The sequence below is a fragment of the Diceros bicornis genome, chromosome 23, assembly GCF_020826845.1.
Source record: "Diceros bicornis minor isolate mBicDic1 chromosome 23, mDicBic1.mat.cur, whole genome shotgun sequence".
Classification (NCBI taxonomy): domain Eukaryota; kingdom Metazoa; phylum Chordata; class Mammalia; order Perissodactyla; family Rhinocerotidae; genus Diceros; species Diceros bicornis.
Window position 1 is genome coordinate 43,192,616 of NC_080762.1, and position 20,914 is coordinate 43,213,529.

At 41.4% G+C, this 20,914-nt stretch overlaps 1 protein-coding gene across 2 annotated transcripts in view; it reads left to right on the forward strand.

Moving 5' to 3' along the window:
* Positions 1-20,914, forward strand: part of MDN1 (midasin AAA ATPase 1) — a 173,539-nt gene that overhangs the window by 148,932 nt on the left and 3,693 nt on the right. For both annotated transcript variants that reach the window (XM_058566628.1, XM_058566629.1), the window contains 13 exons: positions 372-524; positions 1,046-1,193; positions 10,167-10,492; positions 10,764-10,934; positions 12,038-12,139; positions 12,928-13,129; positions 14,327-14,497; positions 15,595-15,764; positions 16,780-16,869; positions 17,794-17,909; positions 18,513-18,687; positions 20,433-20,506; positions 20,610-20,724. In XM_058566628.1, the coding sequence (XP_058422611.1) occupies positions 372-524; positions 1,046-1,193; positions 10,167-10,492; positions 10,764-10,934; positions 12,038-12,139; positions 12,928-13,129; positions 14,327-14,497; positions 15,595-15,764; positions 16,780-16,869; positions 17,794-17,909; positions 18,513-18,687; positions 20,433-20,506; positions 20,610-20,724 (2,013 nt within the window). The remainder of the gene's footprint in view (positions 1-371; positions 525-1,045; positions 1,194-10,166; positions 10,493-10,763; positions 10,935-12,037; positions 12,140-12,927; positions 13,130-14,326; positions 14,498-15,594; positions 15,765-16,779; positions 16,870-17,793; positions 17,910-18,512; positions 18,688-20,432; positions 20,507-20,609; positions 20,725-20,914) is intronic.

Consider the following 20,914-nt stretch of genomic DNA (forward strand, 5'->3'; position numbering starts at 1 on the left):
TAGCCTGACCTGTGTTATGGAGGACAGAAGTTAAGAAGACTCAGTGCAGATGCTCTGGTTCTGCTGTTGGCCACTGCACCTCTCCAGCTCCCTGCTTACGAGAACTCCAGGGCTGGGTAGGACACTGCAGCAGCACAGTCTGACCCATTCTGCTGTTCACACACCTGCTGTTACTACTGCTCTCCGGGCTGACCCAGACTGTTTTCTCCAGGTCATAGACGATGCCCTGTCAGCTGGATATTTCCATGGGATAGGCCCAACAGGCAGAAATTATATGTGTCTGAGAGCTACTGTAGCTAGAGTCAGCCTATGTGAAAGCAGTTTCTTGGATTGAGAGATTATTTTGTGTTTTTTCTTCCTCTGACATTTAGGAAGATTGTGAACTTGTTGCTAAAGGTGACAACTTGGATGCTGGGAAGTCAAACAGAGATAAAAACTGGCAAGATAAGAAGGAAGAAAAGAAAGAAGCAGAAACTGATGATGATGGACAAGGCCAAGAAAAAATTAATGAACAAATAGATGAGGTAATAAAGATTCGAAACTCATCCACTCTCCTGAATTGAGGCCAGGGCCGCTGCACTGCACAGCTCTTGGGCCATCTCAAGACATTTTTCTTCCTGTTCATCAGTTGTTTTCCTATTGCCTTGTAAAAGAATGTGTAACAGAGCCTCTTAACAGGACATAAAATATCTAACTTTTGGCTACTGATGAGGTAGTCTTCGTGCTGTTTGGGCTCATGCTGTAGTTTGAAAACTAAAACCTTTGGTCTTTTTCTATATTTCTTCTCATAAACTTCAGTTTCTTCTTTGAGATTAAGTAACACAGTCATATACTCTTATCAGTGGAGAACCTACACAGAAAATGAAATTTGAAATTCCAAGATGAAAATTCTAAAAATACAATTTCTGTTTTCTAATGTGTGCTGGTAACTTTAGGGAAGAGACATTATATTTCTCAGCATCACTACTTAAAGCTAATTATTTGTGAATGTCAGTTTTTAAAAAATGTTTTTTATTTTTATTTCTTTTCTCTTCATTGTCCCAAGAGGGAATATGATGAGAATGAGGTGGACCCTTACCATGGCAATCAGGAGAAGCTGCCAGAACCTGAGGCCTTGGACCTTCCAGATGACTTAAACCTAGACAGCGAAGATAAGAACAGTGGTGAGGACACAGACCATGAAGAAGGAGAAGGTATGGTATGTCTTTTGAAACCTAAAGAGACCAGTTGGAACTCATTGAAAATAAGCAGTAACTGATTTCGGTGTCATGGCCAGGTCATAAGTCATGTCTGGTCAGCTCAATTCCAGTTTGAGAAAATTGTTTGCTTTTTCTTTGTAGTGTTTCTTGTCTGATTAGACCTAAAGCTTATAAACCAGCAGGTCTCTGTTACTACTGTCATCTCCTGTCCTGTGTTTAGGGCTGCTGTGCCCAGGTGGTGTTTCGTCACACATAGCTCCATCTCCCCACAGCCATCACTATGTGCCCATCTCTTGTGTTGATGTGCAGTCTAGGTGTACCCAGGCCTCTCGTGGAGCCCTGTTACAGCTTTCTTAGGGAAATGATTGTTTCAGTTATTAATTGTTGTGCTTATGTTGTGTGTGTAGTCTGAAATAGGAAGGCATTAAAATGGGGAATGGAATTGAATAATCCCAAGAGAAGTCACATGGCACATGACAGTAATCTAGGGCCTCCGTCACCCATTGTTGAACCCGAATGACTCCTCTAGAGAGTGCCGTCTGGTATTGGAACTGTTGTGTAAGAGGTACTCCTATAATAGAAGGCCCCCACCATGGTGGGTAACCAGACGGAAAGACATAAGCTAGCCTCACTCTGCTTACTAATGAATCAGTTACATATTTGGAAAAGCTATTTTAAAAAAACACCGTATTGGAACAAAAATAGCAAGTTAGTAAAGAATAAAAGGTACTATTTATGTAAAAATTTAAGACAAGAAACAATACTGTATATTGTTTACGGATACATCAAATGTATGAAAACATAGAAGGAATAATACACAACAGCTTCAGGTTATGGTGACCTCTGAGGAAGCAGGAAGGGCAGAGGCATCCAGAATCCAGATAGTTGTATCCAGAACCTTTTTTTTTTTTTTAAACAAGTGACAGAAGTTTGATACAATATGTCAGGATGTTAACATCTGTTAAATCTAGGAGATGAGTATATGGCTCTCATAATTGTAAAATGCATTTTCCAAGTTTCAAGTATTTGTAATTTAAAATAAATCTGTGAACTTGCTATTTAACCAGAACCATGTGATTAAGAGTTTGGGATGGGCTTTCCTCATGCTCAGAACATTCTTCACTGGGAATCTCTAGGATACTTTTAAAATAGTATCAGTTGTTGCTTCTGGGGCCATTTCCTTACCTTATAATTTTGGAATCTGACTTCAACCTTAAATTCAATAACCAAGCAAGCATAAAATTAAGAAAATTAAAATTCACTGACAGTGTAGAAACTGACAGTTTCTATTTGCTCAGAAGAACATCCAGCCTCACTTTAAGATATTGTGTATATAAACTATTAAAGAATTATTTGCTAACAAAGTAACTGTGATTTCTGAAATGCGCAAAGTACAGTCCTGCTGTGTAACGACGTTTCAGTCAACCGCAGACCGCATATATGATGGTGGTCCCGTGAGATTAGTACTATATAGCCTAGGTATGTAGTAGGCTATACCATCTATGTTTGTGTAAGTACACTCTGGGGTGTTCGCACAATGACAAAAATCACCTAATGACATATTTTTTACAACATATCTTTGTCATAAGCAACATATGACTATAGGAAAGCTCTTTTGATAAACTTTTTCAAATAGGATTATTTCCTTTTGAATGTATGTTGTATTTTCTGTGTATGATAAAGAATGATCCAATTATTCCCAATGACAATTGAAAATTAGACTGTCATTTCCTATCTTTGGTCTAAAATATTCCTATTGTTGTGGTGGCTTATAGGATTTTTTTAGTGGATTAGAATTTTTAAATGAATGCACTGTCTAAACAATTGTGTGGAATATATAAGCATGGCTTAGAGCAAGGTAGGCAAACTTTCCTGTAAAGGGTCAGATAATAAATATATCAGGCTTTGTGGGCCATAAGCTGCAGCAGAGGTTGCAGATACTCAGTTCTGCTGTTACAGTGTGAAAGCAGCCATAGGCAATACAGAGTGGATGGGGTAAACACATAGGTAAACGAATGGATGGGGCTGTGTTCCAATAAAACTTTATTTACAGAAACAGGTCGGCCAGATTTGGCCCATGCGCCATAGTTTGCCAACTCCTGGTTCGAGAATAATAATAAAACAAAACATTTACTTGTGTAACTTCATCCCATCTTAAGAAATCATATTGTTGATTTTTCTTGTGTGAAATTTTTGTTGTATATTATTGTTTATCAGTCACCATATATGTGCATCCCTCCACCCCTTGTGCCCACCCCCCACCCCCTAGCCCCTGGTAACCACCAAACAGTTCTATCTGTGCGTGTGTTGGTTTATCTTCCACATATGAGTGAAATCATGCCCTGTTTGTCTTTCTCTTTTTGGCTTATTTCACTTAGCATAATACCCTCCAGGTCCATCTATGTTGTTGCAAATGGGACAATTTTGTCTTTCTTCATGGCTGAGTAGTATTCCATGGTATATATATACCACATCATCTTTATCCATTCATCAGTCGAGGGACACTTGGGTTGCTTCCATGTCTTGCCTATAGTGAATAATGCTGTGATGAAAATAGGGGTACATAAGCCTCTTTGCGTTGTTGATTTCAGGTTCGTTGGGTAGATACCCAGTAGTGGGATAGCTGGATCATGAGGTATTTCTATTTTTAATTTTTTGAGGAATCTCCATACTGTTTTGCATAGAGGCTGCACCAGTTTGCATTCCCACCAGCAGTGGATTAGAGTTTCCATTTCTCCACAGCCTCCCCAGCATTTGTTGCTTTTTGTCTTGGTGATTATAGCCATTCTAACGGGTGTAAGGTGATATCTTAGTGTGGTTTTGATTTGCATTTCCCTGATGACTAGTGATGTTGAGCATCTTTTCATGTGCCTATTGGACATCTGTATATCTTCTTTAGAGAAGTGTCTGTTCATTTCCTCTGGCCATTTTTTGATTGGGTTGTTTGTTTTTTTGTTATTCAGTTGTGTGAGTTCTTTATATATTATGGAGATTAATCTCTTGTCAGATATACGGTTTGCAAATATTTTTTCCCAGCTGGTGGGTGCTCTATTCATTTTGATCCTGGTTTCTTTTGCCTTGTAGAAGCTCTTTAATCTGATGAAGTCCCACTTGTTTATTTTTTCTTTTGTTTCTCTTGTCTGAGTAGACATGGAATTCAAGAAGATCCCTTTATGGCTGATGGCGAGTAGTGTACTACCTATATTTTCCTCCAGGAGTTTTATAGCTTCAGGTCTCACCTTCAGGTCTTTGATCCATTTTGAGTTAATTTTTGTGTATGGTGAAAGAAGATGGTCTACTTTCATTCTTTTGCAAGTGGCTGTCCAGTTTTCCAAGCACCATTTATTGAAGAGACTTTCCTTTCTTCATTGTATGTTCTTAGCTCCTTTGTCGAAGATTAGCTGTCCATAGATATGAGGTTTTATTTCATGAAGGACTTTCAATTCTGTTCCATTGATCTGTCTGTGTGTTTTTGTACCAGTACCATGCTGTTTTAATTACTGTAGCTTTGTAGTATGTTTTGAAGTCAGGGATTGTGATGCCTCCAGCCTTGTTCTTCTTTTTCAGGATTGCTTTAGCTATACAGGGTCTTTTGTTTGCCCCATATGAATGTTAGTATTCTTTGTTCTATTTCCGTGAAGAATGTCCTTGGGATTCTGATTGGGATTGCATTGAATCTGTAGATTGCTTTAGGTAGTATGGACATTTTAACAATGTTTATTCTTCCAATCCAAGTGCATGGAATATTTTTCCATTTCTTTATGTCATCATTGATTTTGCTCAATAATATCTTATAGTTTTAATTGTATAGGTCTTTTGCATCCTTGGTTAAATTTACTCCTAGATACTTTATTCTTTATGTTGCAATTGTAAATGGGATTGTCTTCTTGAGTTCTCTGTTAGTTCGTTGTTGGTATATAGAAATGCAACTGATTTCTGTAAGTTGATTTTGTACCCTGCCACTTTGCTGTAGTTGTTGATTATTTCTAATAGCTTTCCAATGGATTCTTTAGGGTTTTCTATATATAAGATCACGTCATCTGCAAACAGCGAGAGTTTGACTTCGTCATTGCCTATTTGGATTCCTTTTATTCCTTTTTCTTGCCTAATTGCTCTGACAAGAACCTCCAGTACTGTGTTGAATAAGAGTGGCGAGAGTGGGCACCCTTGTCTTGTCCCTGTTTTCAGAGGGATGGGTTTCAGTTTTTCCCCATTGAGTATGATGTTGGCTGTGGGTTTGTCGTATATGGCCTTTATTATGTTAAGGTACTTTCCTTCTATACCCATTTTCTTGAGAGTTTTTATCATAAATGGATGTTGGATATTGTCAAAAGGCTTCTCTGCATTTATTGAGATGATCATATAGTTTTTATTTCTCGTTTTGTTAATGTGGTGTATCACATTGATTGATTTGTGGATGTTGAACCATCCCTGTGTCCCTGGTATAAATCCCACTTGATCGTGGTGTATGATCTTTTTAATATATTGCTGTATTCGGTTTGCCAATATTTTGTTGAGAATTTTTGCATCTATGTTCATCAGGGATATTGGTCTGTAGTTTTCCTTCTTAGTATTGTCTTTGCCTGGCTTTGGTATCAGGGTGATGTTGGCCTCGTAGAATGTGTTGGGAAGTGTTCCATCTTCCTCTATTTTTTGGAATAGTTTGAGAAGGATAGGTATTAAGTCTTTGAATGTTTGGTAAAATTCTCCAGAGAAGCCATCTGGTCCTGGACTTTTATTATTTGGGAGGTTTTTGATTACTGTTTCAATCTCTTTATTTGTAATTGGTCTATTCAGATTCTCTATTTCTTCTTGATTCAGTTTTGGGAGGTTGTATGAGTCTAGGAATTTATCCATTTCTTCTAGATTGTCCAATTTGTTGGAATATCGTTTTTCATAGTATTTTCTTAAAATCTTTTGTATTTCTGTGGTATCTGTTGTAATTTCTCCTTTTTCATTTCTAATTTTATTTGAGCCTTCTCTCTTTTTTTCTTGGTGAGTCTGGCTAAGGGTTTGTCAATTTTGTTTATCTTCTCAAAGAACCAGCTCTTTGTTTCACTGATCCTTTCTACTGTTTTTTTAATTTCAATTTCATTGATTTCTGCTCTGATTTTTATTATTTCCCTCCTTCTGCTGACTTTAGGCTTAGTTTGTCCCTCTTTTTCTAATTCTGTTAGGTGTAGTGTGAGGTTGCTTATTTGGGCTTTTTCTTGTTTGTTAAGGTGGGCCTGTATTGCTATGAGTTTCCCTCTCAGGACCACTTTTGCTGCATCCCATATGAGTTGGTATGGTGTGTTTTCATTTTCATTTGTCTCCAGATATGCTTTGATTTCTCCTTTAATTTCATCAATGATCCATTGGTGGTTTAGTAGCATGTTGTCTCCACAGCTTTGTCACTTTCCTGGTTTTTTCCTTGTGGTTGATTTCTAACTTCATGGCATTATGGTCTGAAAAGATGCTTGTTATGATTTCAATCTTCTTAAATTTATATAAGCATGCCTTGTTTCCCAACATATGGTCTATTCTTGAGAATGTTCCATGTGTGCTTGAGAAGAATGTGTAATCTGTTGTGTTTGGATGGAGTGCTCTGTATATGTCTATTAAGTCCATGTCATCTAGTTTTTCATTTAGGTCCATTGTTTCCTTATTTATTTTCTGTCTGGATGATCTGTCCATTGATGAGAGTGGAGTGTTAAGATCCCCTGCTATTATTGTGTTCTTGTTAATATCTCCTTTTAGGTTTGTTAATAGTTACTTTATGTACCTTGGTGCTCCTGTATTGGGTGCATATATATTTAAAAGTGATATGTCTTCTTGATAGAGTGTCTCTTTTATCATTATATAATGCCCCTCTTTGTCTCTCATTACCTGTTTTATCTTGAAGTCAACTTTGTCTGATATAAGTATGGCAACACCTGCTTTCTTTTGTTTGCCATTAGCTTGGAGTATTGTCTTCCATCCTTTCACTCTGAGCCTGCGTTTGTCTTTGGAGCTGAGATGTGTTTCCTGGAGGCAGCATATTGTTGGGTCTTGTTTGTTAATCCATCCCTCCACTCTGTATCTTTTGATTGGAGAGTTCAGTCCATTCACATTTAGGGTAATTATTGATATATGAGGTCTTGTTGTTGTTATTTTATCACTCTTTTTCCAGTTCTTTTGCATTTCTTTAGTTTCTCGTCCCATGTGTTTCGGACTACCAATGCAGTTTGGTAGTTCTGTATGGGGGTTCTCTTAGTTTTCTCTTTCTTTAGCGTGTGTGATTCTGTTCTGATTATTTGGTTAGTGGTTACCATGAGGTTTGTATAAAAAATCTCGTGAATGTGATAGTCCATTTTTTGATGGCCTCTTATTCCCTTAGACTAAGTAGATTCGACCTCTTTCCTCTTCCCCTTCTATGTTATTGTTGTCACATCTTATTCCTTCTTGTGTTGTGAGTTCGTGTTTAACGTGATGAGGTTATTTTTATGCTTGGTGCTTACCTTCCCTTGATCTTTGGTTTTATAATTAAGTGTTTGCTAATCTATTTTGATAGAGGACTGCAATTTTTCTGGTTTTGACAACCTATTTTCCTCCTCATTCAAAATTTTGAATCCCTTTTCTCTTTTTTTTCCTCAGGAATGAGGGCCTTCTTGAGCACTTCTTGTAGTGGGGGTCTTGTGGCAATGAACTCCCTTAGCTTTTGTTTATCTGGGATAGTTATTATTTCTCCATCATATCTGAAAGATATTTTTGCTGGAAGAGTATTCTTGGCTGAAAGTTTTTGTCTTTTAGAATTTTGAATATATCGTTCCACTCTCTCCTAGCCTGTAAAGTTTCTGTTGAGAAATCCACTGAGAGCCTGATAGGAAATCCTTTGTATGTTTTTTTTTTTTGTCTAGCTGCCCTTAATATTTTTACTTTGTTGTTGACTTTTGCCAGCTTTACTATTATATGCCTTGGAGAGGGTCTTTTCGTGTTGATATATTTAGGAGATATATTGATTTCATTCACTGGTGTTTCCAGCTCTTTCCCCAGGTTTGGGAAGTTCTCAGATATTATTTCTTTGAACAAGTTCTCTGCTCCTTCTGCCCTCTCTTCTCCCTCTGGAATACCTATAATCCTTATGTTGGATTTCCTAATTGAGTCGGATATTTCTCGGAGAGTTTCTTCATTTCTTTTTAGTCTTAGTTCTCTTTCCTCCTCCATCTGGAGCATTTCTGCATTGCTGTCCTCAATATTGCTAATTCTTTCTTCCATATTTCAGCTCTGGTGCTTAAGGTTTCCAGATTTGTCTTTATCTCCTCTATTGTGTTTTTCATCTAAGATTTCTGATTGGTTTTTTTTTTTATAGCTTCAATCTCTTTTGTGAAGAAACTCCTGATTTCACTGAATTGTCTGTCTGTGTTTTCTTGTATTTCATTAAGCTTTTTTATGATGACTATTTTGAATTCTCTGTCCTTAAGGTTATACATTTCTGTGCTTTCTGGGTTGACTTCTGGGTGCTTGTCATTTTCCTTTTGGTCTGGAGATTTAATATATTTTTGCATGGTGCCTGTTGGTGTTGGCTTACCTTTCCTCGTAGTGAAAATATATGGTCACAGTTTCCTCTTGCTGCCGCTGGGTGGGGGTCAAGGGCTGTGTATTCTGGCCTGCCTCAATCCGTGGACATTCTTGTCAGCCCCTGGCTGATCTGCAGTGTGGCTGAGTGGAGGCTGCTGGGCGGAACCGTGGAAACAGCTGGAGCTGGAGCACAGCAAGGCTGAAGCAGCTGGGGCTCGGGTGCGGGTGGGTTGAAGCAGCTGCAGCTGAAGTGTCGCTGGGCCAAAGAAGCTGGAACTGGAGTGTGCTGGGCCAAAGAAGGAAAAGCTGGAGCGCTGCTGGGCCAAAGAAGCTGGAACTAGAGTGCACTGGGCCGAAGAAGGAGGAGCTGGAGTGTGCTGGGCCGAAGAAGCAGGAACTGGAGCGCCGCTGGGCCAAAGAAGCTGGAACTGGAGTGCGCTGGGCTGAAGTTGCTGGTGCCAAATCAGCTAGAGCCTGCGCACAGGCCAAGCCAAAGCAGCTGGAGCCGGGGGCGGGGGGGACAGTCAATCCAAAGGAGCTGGGGGCGGGGCACATTCCAGCTGAAAGAGCTAGGGCCATGGCACGGTGGATCCAGGGAAGCTGGGGCTGTGGCTTGGTCCAGCTGGAGCAGCTGGGGCTGTGGCATGGTGGGGACTAAGCTGCCGCCGCTGCCTCTGGTGCAGTGGTGCAAGCTCGCCCCCACTGTTGGTCTGGCCAGGCGCCTGGGGGCCGCTGCCTCTAGGGGCGGGGCTGAGCTGAAGCACGGGTGTGCTGAAGCACCAGTCGGGCGAGCCGGGTGGGGGAGGGGCGCTTACTTTTGCCTCCCTGATCTCAGAGGTTTCTCGCCTCACTGTCACTCTCTGCTCTCCTGAGGGCCTAGCTTGCCAAAACTACCCTCACAACAGTTCTGCTCCCACCATAGGGGGATCCCCTCGGGCTGTGAGGTGTCTTGGAGAGTGCCATTTTTCACGTGGCGCACCACCCCCTTCCTCCTCTGAGAGCCTCTCGGTCTCAGTCTGTGGGTCGCAGTCCTTGGGGAAGGAAGGGAGCTCCTCTTACCTCCTTGCACTTACTCTGGAGATTCCAGCACCTCAGTCCTCGGGTGTACGGCTGCCTGGGTGCCTCAGACGTCCCCTGTGTTGTGTGAATAGCTTCTGTTGGAATATGGTGTACGGCTGCCTGGGTGCCTCAGACGTCCCCTGTGTTGTGTGAATAGCTTCTGTTGGAATATGGTGTACGGCTGCCTGGGTGCCTCAGACGTCCCCTGTGTTGTGTGAATAGCTTCTGTTGGAATATGAATGTCCTTTTTGTTGTGTCTTGGAGGGGGGGAGTTCAATGTGGGAAGCTCACTCCGCCATGATGCTGACGTCACCCTTTCTTGTTGATTTTTTAAATTCTGTGTTCCTGGTTTTTGTTGTATCTATCCAGAAGAGAATCCTTTGGAAATTAAAGAAAAACCAGTGGATACTGAAGAAGCAGGTCCTGAAGCTGAGGAAATAAATGAAGAGACTGAGGCTGACCAGAGTGAAGGTCAGGGTCACTGTGAGCCTGAGGAAGGCCCCAGTGAAGATGACGATGACAAGGGGGAGGGGGAGGAAGAGATGGACACAGGAGCTGATGACCAAGACAAAGATACTGAACATCCTGAAGAAAACTCAGGGGAGGAGCAGCAGTCTCTGGAGGACAAGGACAAGGAAGCCAGTGAGGAAAGTACAGAGAATGGCGGCCCTGTGGACCAAGGTCTCCAGCCCCAGGTATTGTGGGGTGTCTGGCTTGTCTTACATTGAAAGTAATAATAATAAGGAGGAGAAATTACCTTAATCGCATTAGAATCCCTTTTAGGATACTTCTCTATCGCCAGGTAGCCTGCCAAGCAGCTTTAAGTTTCTGTTTAAAACCCTCTTTGGCTGATCCCCTTCCTGCAGACTCCCCTCGGTGACGAGTGGGGTGCCTTCTTGCTGTAGAGCCCCCCACCTCATGTTCTTCCCCCAGAGCATTTACTGTTGTGTTTGATTTTCCCTGCAGATGCAGGAAAAAGAAGAAGAAGGAGACGACTCTGACACAGAGGAGGAGGTGCCAGAGGCTACAGAGAGGAAGGAGCACGACTCCTGCAGGCAGACTGGGCTGGAGAGCACGCAGAGCGCACAGGCTGTGGAGCTGGCCGGGGTCGCGCCTGAGAAGGAGCCGGGGAAGGAGGTAATGGGCCCTCGTGGCCTCCACCAGCTGCCTCTAGGAGGGCATCTTCTCTCTGCCTGAAATCACCTTCAATTTGGAGTAGCTGGTTTATGTGTGATGTGTTTTTGTTGTTGACATCTGGAAGATCTTGTCCCATTCTTTGAGAAAATGATTGTATGCCTATTTTCATATGCCTCCCAGAACAAACCCCAGAATATTTGCTACACACAGTATTTAAGTGATGTGCTTAATGAGAAAAAGTTATTACACTGTAGTCCTCCATGGGAGAATTAGGTTTGTGTTATTGTTAGAAAGCTTCCGAGGAAAGAAAGGTTGAATTTAGACTTCATGCAGTAATATGCCTCCAACAGTGCTTCCTTTTTCCTTGCTGTTCACCAGGCTTGTAAACATTTTAATTTAAAAAGCAAAGCATATCTTCATTCCTTGACCGGGGGTGGTGTGTTCTGTGTATGGCCACAGTTTGGGCCACTGGCATGCTGTGGAAAGAGCACAGAAAGTGAGAGGACCTGCTGCCCACAGTGGTGACTGGACAACTAACTCCTGTAGCCTCTTTGAGCCCCAGTTTTCTCACCAATAGTAACAACTGCTTATACTTCTTATACCCTCTCCACCCTATTCGTTGAGCACCTACTAGGTGCTAAGCATTTTCATTACTTCATCAAGTCTTCACAGTAGCCCTATAAGATGGTTGATATTATTGTTCTTATTTTCTCCATTTTATATTTGAGTTGAATAAGCCTCAGTAAAGTTAAATGACAATCTCAAGGGTACACAGCTGGTTGATGATGAAGCCTGGTTTCTAATCAAGTTCTGTCCTGCCTTCCGAGTAAGCCTTACACTCTTGTAAACAAGGAACTGATCAGCCTTGCAGAGCAAAGTTACCCAGGAGGATAACAGATCTGGGTCTAGAGGCTCCTGTTTGTGCCCACAGGCCAGGCCTTAGTCATGGGTGAGGTCCAGAGCAGACAGGCAGGCAGGTGCGATTATATGACTCTGAGATGAGAATCATGGTGAGAGAAGTTGTGCACAATGCAGTGCAGTAACTAGGTGCTTGTATAGCTTCCTCCATCCTCACTCATTCTTTTATGGCTTGGATTTCCTAGGAACACGGGAGTGGAGCTGCAGACGCAAACCAGGCAGAAGGCCATGAGTCCAACTTCATTGCCCGGCTTGCTTCCCAGAAACAGACCAGGAAAAACACACAGGTCTCTATTGCCCTTCAACTAAACTTAGGTGAAGGTTGCATATAAAAAAAAATGCTCTAAACATAGTGGCTAAATAAAAAAGCCACATTCCCAGCCTTTGCTGTCCCATCAGACACGACGGCAACCTTGGGCTGAGCAGTCCAGGACAGTGGGGCTTTCCTAGTGGAACCTGGGGCTTCTTCCCTTGCGGGTGGGTGGGGGAAGGGCGCGCGCACGCGCACACACAAACACACCTGTTCTTATTATGGAACCTAAGAGCCAGGTGTTGTGTGCTGCTGCCCAGCACCAACTAGTCTTATTATTTTTCACTGTCCATACTCTTTTGCATTATAAAAATTAGGTTTTTTTACTGGGGTGTAATTAATGTACATGATACAAAATTAGTATATAAAAACCAATCCCCTAAAAAGCTTCCATCCTATTCCTGTCTTTAAGCCCCCCAAGGGACCATCCCCAGAGCAAATTGGTGCTACCAGTTTTGTTGTCTTTCAGAGATATTTTCCGCATATGTAACATAGGGATGGGTGGATGGATGGATGGATGTACCTATGTATGTGAGAGTGTGTTTCTTTGCTTCCTTGCCTTTATTTCAGATATAAAAGTGTATCATAGAGATTGTTCTATATATGTATGTAGAGATCTGCCCATTCTTTTTAACAGCTGCATTGAATTCTTGTGTGGCTATCCCTCATTTACTTAACCAGCCCCTATGGATGGATATTATGGTTATTTTCAGTCTTTTCGAGGGTACAGACAAGGCTCTAATGAATTTCCTTATATTTCCCCAGAGTTTTAAAAGGAAACCTGGACAGGCTGACAATGAACGCTCCATGGGTGATCACAGTGAGCATGTGCATAAGCGGCTGAGGACTGTGGATATAGACAGCCACACCGAGCAGGGGCCAGCCCAGCCCCAGGCCCAGGCAGAGGACGCAGAAGCATTTGAGCACATTAAACAAGGCAGCGACCCTTATGATGCACAGACCTATGGTATGGAGCACGGAAGGCTTCTCCTTTGCTCACTGAGCTCTCTGTGAGAGCTTATGCTGTATGGCTGTGTGCCCGCCGGGTGTTATTACAAAGTCGTCTTAGGAGGTTGGGGAAATGGCTTTTTAAAAATTATTTTGTCTCTAATAAGAACTGTGCAGAAACACAATTTGTTTTTGGTGTAAAGGTATCCATAGCCAAGTGCAAAAGCTCAGGGTTTCAGGTCTAGTGTAAACCGTTTAAATATCCTTGATTAATGGGTGGCCACATCCAAACCTAGCACTGATCTCAGAGTTTCTTAGTACTGGACATTTCTTTATAGTCACCTTGAGGTTGCTCCCTGCAATGGCAGGAGTTGTGAACTTGAAATATGTGGTTTCCCCATAAGTGAAAAGAGGAGAAAAAAAAATCTCAGTATAAGAAGGGAGCAATCAGTTGCTGGTCAGTCTCTCCTTCTAGTTCTCTTGGTGACTTTTCAATGTTTCATTCCTAATATATAAACTAGTGTTGATAATATCTAATATCTGTCTATGAGTGGTACAAAAATGATTGCCCTGCCATGGATTACTTTTTTTTCTCCCTGTCCCCACTTTTTAGAAAAATAAAGCAGTAATAATAATAGCTACCCTGTATTGAGCTTTGACTTTGTGCCAAACACTGTTCTGAGCCTTTGTTGCATGATCATGGAATTCCTGCAATAATCTTATGAGCTAGGATATCTCCATTTTATAGATGAGCACACTGAGGCCAAAGAATTTTAAGAATTTGTCCAAGATCACGATGCTGGGCTTCCCACGCCCTGTGTTACGCTCTTAATCACTATAGTTTCTCCACCCATGGCTTGGTAATGGGGGATAATTCCATTAGCTGCTCTGAGTCATGTGTCCAGCCTGTTTATTCCGGTTCACTCTCTGTCATAGCAGTAAAAACTCAGCTAAACATCCTACTTCTGTGGCCACGTGTATAGTTACACTATGTCCTTGTAGCTTCTGTGGTGGGTAGAGAATAGGCAGTTACACCAGTAGGACATCTTGGGCACAGACAAGCCAAGCACTGTGTTCAAGCCCCATAGCTGGTCAGTGGCAGAACTGGCATTAGTAGAATCTTGGAAGCTAGAAAGTACAGAAACCACACCCACACGTGATTACTTTGTTCTGCAAAGACCGAGGCTTTCTATGTGTGTGCGTGCTTTGTTGGCAGATGTGGCCAGCAAGGAGCAGCAACAATTTGCAAAAGACTCCAGCAAGGATCAGGAAGAGGAAGAGATAGAGGATGTCTTCATGGACTCGGAGGAGCAGGAAGAGCTCACAGCAGTAGACCCGGAGCAGCTGAAGCCAGAGGAGGTCAAGTCGGGGACCAGGGCAAGCCCCGGTGAGTCCTACAGAGAATGAATCCCTCCTAAGCTCTCTGGTTTAGGGAAGTCACTTCTCTTTACTGCAGTCTAGTCTGATCTGTTCTTCCCACATCCTAACCCATGGCTTAAATATTCATTTGCCTGTAATAATTTCACTGTTTTCCATTTGGGAGTAGAAAGATGGAGGAGTATGACACTATCCTTCAAAGGGACTTCTGAAACTTGAGTTTCAGACAAAATCCCATCCTTTTTAACTATGTAGAAGAAAACTGAATAGTACACTTATTCCAGTTGTGACAAGAAGATATATTCTTGACTATTAGAGAAATGTTCTCAATTATATGAAAATAAATAAAAATAGCATAAAATGCAGTAAAATATTTAAATAATAGAATGGGGAAAAATGTATGTGAGAAAATAATAAAACTTCTTATATACAGTTCCATTTCATAGTTGACAAGTGCTATTATTAGGCAGTTTCTATTAAAAAAAGACATGTATTCAACACATTAAAAATTAACTTCACCAGCAGTAGAATAAGTGCAAATTCAAAAGAACTTGCCAAATTCAAAAGCTTTTTCTTTTGCTTCCTTCCTGTACTCTCAGAGGTGTTAGCTGGTGACTGCCTAGCCATTACATGACAATGAGGAAGGCACAGCCCTGGGATTAGACTTTCCTAGATTCAAATCCAGGCTTTGCCTCTTACTCACTTTGCAGGTTGAGGCAAATTATTCATCTTTTCTTTGCCTCAGTTTCCTCATCTATAAAGTAGAACTGTGATTTTATTTACTTTAGTTTTTATTTTTATCAAAGTTCTACAGGCACATAGTTTAAAGAATCACACAGTTCTCCAAGGCTTGTCTGGGTAAACTAGAGTATCCCCTTCTCCCCCCTCCCTAGGACAGCCGCCATCAACAGTAGGGGGGGCTGTTGGGGGAGAAAGATTTGGCAACTGCTGTCTCAAAGAGAAAGAACATGTGGAAGCAGCATGTGGACAGGTGCTGGGGAGTGAATGAGTGACGTTTGAGTAATTGGTAGGATTGACAGGCAACCAGGAAGGCTGTCTTTATGTTACTATTATGGTAAGTAAAACTATGTCCTTGTATGAAAATAGGCTTTAATGAGATGGAGATGGAGATGGAGACCCAAACTGTTAAAACAGAGGAAGACCAAGATCCCAGGACAGACAAATCCCGCAAGGAGACAGAGAATGAGAAACCAGAGAGAAGCCGAGATTCGACCATTCATACAGCCCATCAGTTCCTTGTGGACACGATTTTCCAGGTACTAAGTGTGCACAAATTACTGCTTTAATAAGTTGATAAAATGTAATTGTAAATTGCTTTTTTTTTTTTTTTGTGAGGAAGATCAGCCCTGAGCTAACATCTGTTCTAATCCTCCTCTTTTTGCTGAGGAAGACCGGCTCTGAGCTAACATCTATTGCCAATCCTCCTCCTTTTTTTTTCCCCCCAAAGCCCCAGTAGATAGTTGTATGTCATAGCTGCACATCCTTCTAGTTGCTGTATGTGGGACATGGCCTCAGCATGGCCAGTGGAGCGGTGCGTCGGTGCGCGCCCGGGATCCGAACCCGGGCCGCCAGTAGCGGAGCGCACACACTTAACCTCTAAGCCACGGGGCCGGCCCTGTAAATTGCTTTTAAATCTTTGTCTTTAGAACTTTATGGAGCATCTGGTTATTTTGGGGTATCATGTCCTTAACAAAGTTTTAAGGAACGCTGCTGGTATGACAGGTGTTCTCCAAGCAGATAACACTGTTCTAGCAGTTAATCTCAGGCTCACAGTGCGTGGTCTGTGCCCTGACCTGGCTGTGATGGTGGGTCTGGTCCTCGGGCCTCTGGCTCTCAAATCTACTCTTCTCACATCCACCATGCTTGTGTGAGGAGCCTGTAGGACATATAACAGTTTATGATGTTTAATGCCATAATGTTTGGTTTAATGCCTGCATTTGAGAAGAGTGGATTAACTGAGTTGTTTCCCTTATCATTTAATGGCAGTCTAGATTAATCAAAAAAAATTTTCATTATTGATATCCTCATGGGTATTTTATTTTTGTTTTTCTGGGATGGATTTATAAGTGTTAAAATTTCCTTTACCCATCTTGTGTCTACAAAATGGGAAACTGAAGAATGATTGTCTTTATTGTGCCATTAAAGTTGCTTAAGTTTTGCATCTCAGGAGTATGTACTTGGAGTTCATACTGCAGGGAAGAAGGCAGCTGGCAATAATGAGTTGGTGGTTCCAACCTGGGCTGCATCTCATCTGTGGCTTTTTCTTCTTAGCCCCTTTTAAAAGATGTCAGTGAGCTAAGACAGGAGCTGGAGAGACAGCTGGAAATGTGGCAGCCACACGAATCTGGAAACCCAGAAGAAGTAAGTCATGGGTCTTTTCATGAAATATCTTGACTTTTGTTTTTTAAGATAACAGCAAACTTAATAAGTTCTTAGCTCTAATTACCTTTGTAAAAGGGGCTGAGTATATGGAGAATACAATTACAATCCTGAAGCCTAAATCTATCCATTGCTTTCTGCCTACTTTGCCACTACATCTGTAGCTTAATTAAAGCCGAGAGAAGCTGATGTGTTTAGTTTCTTTAACTTCTCTTGCTCACTCTCTAATGGATGACAGAAATTTAAAAATGGGGCAAAAGTATACTGTGTCATCCTCAGAACAGGCCACCTGGAATTTTGCTGGCTGACTTAACATGGCAGCATAGATTAACCAGAAGTTTCATTTACTATATATATATCTTTTTATTTTATATCTGTTATCATCGTTCCCACCACATATGTGTATTGAGTGCTCTGTTGTAGTTGGCAGAAAAATCATGGAGCTTTGTGTCCAGGAAATAAGCACGCTGTTGAGTGTGTTACTTGAGAGATTTGTACTCACTTGCCACTTCTGCTTTTGAAACATGACCCTGAGAGCCCACGATTAAGTGGCTGGATCTGCTGGCACCAAAATTAACCATTGACAGTTCCCTCCCCACATGAAGGGTACAGGTTATACTCTTTGTAGGTGATGTGAATAAGGCATTTTTGGTCATGAATTCTAATATTTTACTGCCTTGTTTCATTCTTTCTCACTTGGAACTGTGGGTTGTAGTTTTGGTGGAAAGGGAGACATTTTTAATCAAGTGAATTAGATGGCACCTTGCTGAGAGAGGCTTTAAAGAGTGTCTGTCGAGCAAATTCACGCAAGTCATTTTCTACTACTTGGTTTCAAGCCTTCATCTTGCTGTAATGACTTCGGTTGGCCCTGACAATCAAAGGGTAACTTATATGTTGTTGTCACAGGAGAAGGCTGCAGCTGACATGTGGCAGAATTACCTGGTCTTAACTGCGCCTCTTTCACAACAGTTGTGTGAACAGCTTCGTCTCATATTAGAGCCCACCCAGGCAGCCAAACTGAAGTAAGTCTTCTCCCTTGGATGCACTTACAGTGCCCTAAAAAGACGGCATTGTTGCCTTTTCTGTTGAGCTCAGCACCTAACCACTTGCCATTTATGCTGCACAGGCACCAGCAGGGTGTTCCTTATCCTTTTTCATGTTGTTATCTCTACTAGCAAGGAAGTTATCAATAACTGTGCAGTTTCTTTGATTCACTAATATCTGATGGGAAAATTGGCTGAGCCTTTGGGTGTATGTGCCGCTCACCTTACTCACTTGCTGCAAGTGTTACTCACCTAGATCTTTTCAAAAATGTGTCCAAAATCATAGTTTTAGAACAGAAAAGAGACTCCAAGAGTTAATATTCAGTGCATTTTTTTCTAATTTTAAAGATGTGTCTTAGCTTTTCTGGAAGGACCTAATTATTATTGCCACATACATATCCAGTTTTTCTGGCTGCTGATCAAGAAGATCCTGGCCCTTAATTCTCAATTAGCAGTAACACTTCATTGTACCAGGTTACTGGTTATTTGGTATTATTGGTTATACGGTATTATTAATGTGATTTTCTCCTTTAAAAAAATTCTCAATTACTAATCTTTGCCCCGTTTGGGTAAATTTAATAGAGGAGACTATCGAACTGGGAAGCGGCTGAATATGCGGAAGGTCATTCCATACATTGCTAGTCAGTTTCGGAAAGACAAGATTTGGCTTCGAAGGACCAAGCCCAGTAAACGCCAGTATCAGATTTGTTTGGCTATCGATGACTCTTCTAGCATGGTCGACAACCATACCAAACAGGTAAGGAAGAGAAGTGTAGTGGTAGTTTGATGAGAAATTAACACCAAACTATGTCCCACAGGCCACCAGACAAAAATTACTTTGAAATACCAATTACTCTGTTCTGAGAATGTGATACCATATTTGAGAAGACCTAAAATTTAAAGAGTTCAAAAGGGCAATTTCAGGATGTCTCAAATATTTTGGTCCCTTACTGTTGTAGGTCTTTTAAATTGTTTTGTTTCTTAGCCTTGCTATGCTATTGTCTAGCTGCAGATTAAGTAACTCTGACAATGTTTATTTTCCACAAAAATGCAGTGTACTATTAAACTATTCTTTTTTTTCTTTTTTTGGTGAGGAAGATCAGTCCTGAGCTAACATCCCTTGCCAATCTTCCTGTTTTTTGCTGAGGAAGATCAGCCCTGAGCTAACGTCTGTGCCCATCTTCCTCCATTTTGTATGTGGGATGCCTCCACAGCATGGCTTGATGAGTAGTGTGTAGGTCCGTGCCTGGGATTCGAACCCGTGAACCCTGGGCTGCCGAAGCGAAACGCGCTAACCCAACCACTATGCTACCGGGCTGGCCCCCTAAACTATTCTTTAAGACCACACACAACATAATATCAGAATATCTTTGATTTTTAAAAAAATGTGTTCAGTATAGATTTTTTTAAGTCTGAAATTATCTAGAGTTAGAGTTCTGTCAGTATTAACAAGGCTTAGGAGCCTGAATAGAACTGCTTGTGATACCCCCATCGTGGACACTGAGGGTGTGTGTTGTTTTTTGCAGTGATGCTGTTATCCACTGCAAGCCAGTGAGCAACCTAAAATCTGTGCATATGCTGGGTTCAGATTCCAGCTCCCCACTTACTACCACATGACTTTAGGAAATTTATTTACTTAAGTGTCAGTTTCATCTTCTGAAATTGAGGATTATAACAATACTTACCTCATACTCAGAGTTGTTGTGAAACTTAAATGAAATAAAATGAAATAATGTATGTTGAGCGCTCAGTTTAATGCCCAGCACTTGGTATGTGTTCAGTAGATGTTAGTTGCTACAAGTATCATCGTCATCATCTTTTTTTTTTTTTGTGAGGAAGATCAGCCCTGAGCTAACATCCAGTGCTGATCCTCCTCTTTTTGCTGAGGAAAATTGGCCCTGGGCTAACATCCGTGCCCACCTGTCTCTATTTTATATGGGACGCAGCCACAGTATGATTTGACAAACAGTGCATCGGTGCACGCCCAGGATCTGAACCTGTGAATCCTGGGCCGCTGAAGCGGAGCGCAGGCATTTAACCGCTGCACCACCAGGCCGGCCCCCATCATCTTCTTTTTAATTGAATTTAAATCCTAAAACTATCTATGCTGTCATTTAAGCATAGATGAGAATAAATTGGTTTTTAAAATTTTTTACCCATAAGAGATTACTTTTTATGTAGTCAAAAAAAAAAAAAAAACTTTTAAAAATTTATGGACCAAGTTTCTCAAGATCACTTTTATTGGGTGATGTCTAGAGCAGACCTTGTCTAGAGCAGACCTTGCCTACCAGCGTAATGGATTTTGGGTTTCAGGACTTGTAGTTTTAGGCAAGGCCTAAGGCTGCCAAAGCCTCCGAGCTGGTTGTAGAGTGTCATATTGATGTTCCTTATTTGCCAGACAAAAATAGCAGTTTCTGTAGGAATCTTGGTATAAAAGAGGTTGAGAGGCACTGGTCTAGAGGATATTCTGATTCCTTCAACCATTAACTTTCTATTACACAGCTTGCATTTGAATCTTTGGCTGTGATTGGAAATGCTCTAACCCTCCTGGAAGTAGGTCAGATTGCAGTGTGCAGGTAAGGGTGCCTTTTAATCCCACTGGGAAAACCAACCTCCCTTTGTTATTTTGATCGCACAACAAAAAATAACTCCTATTGTATTTGGTTTTTCTCCCCCAAGTTTTGGAGAGTCCGTAAAGCTATTACACCCATTCCATGAACAGTTCAGTGATTACTCGGGGTCCCAGATTCTGCGGCTCTGCAAATTTCAACAAAAGAAAACCAAGATTGCTCAGGTATGCTGATGACATCAGATGTCTTCTGCACAGTTATTCTTAAGCTGGTGTAGGGGAGACAATTTTTAAAACTCCCTCCTCTCCAATACCGTATTAGGACAGGTAAAATTTACAATATAGAATAATCCTAAACCTCAGCCTATGTACCACTGGAATAGAAACTTCCTTGGCATCCCTTAGTAAATAGGGT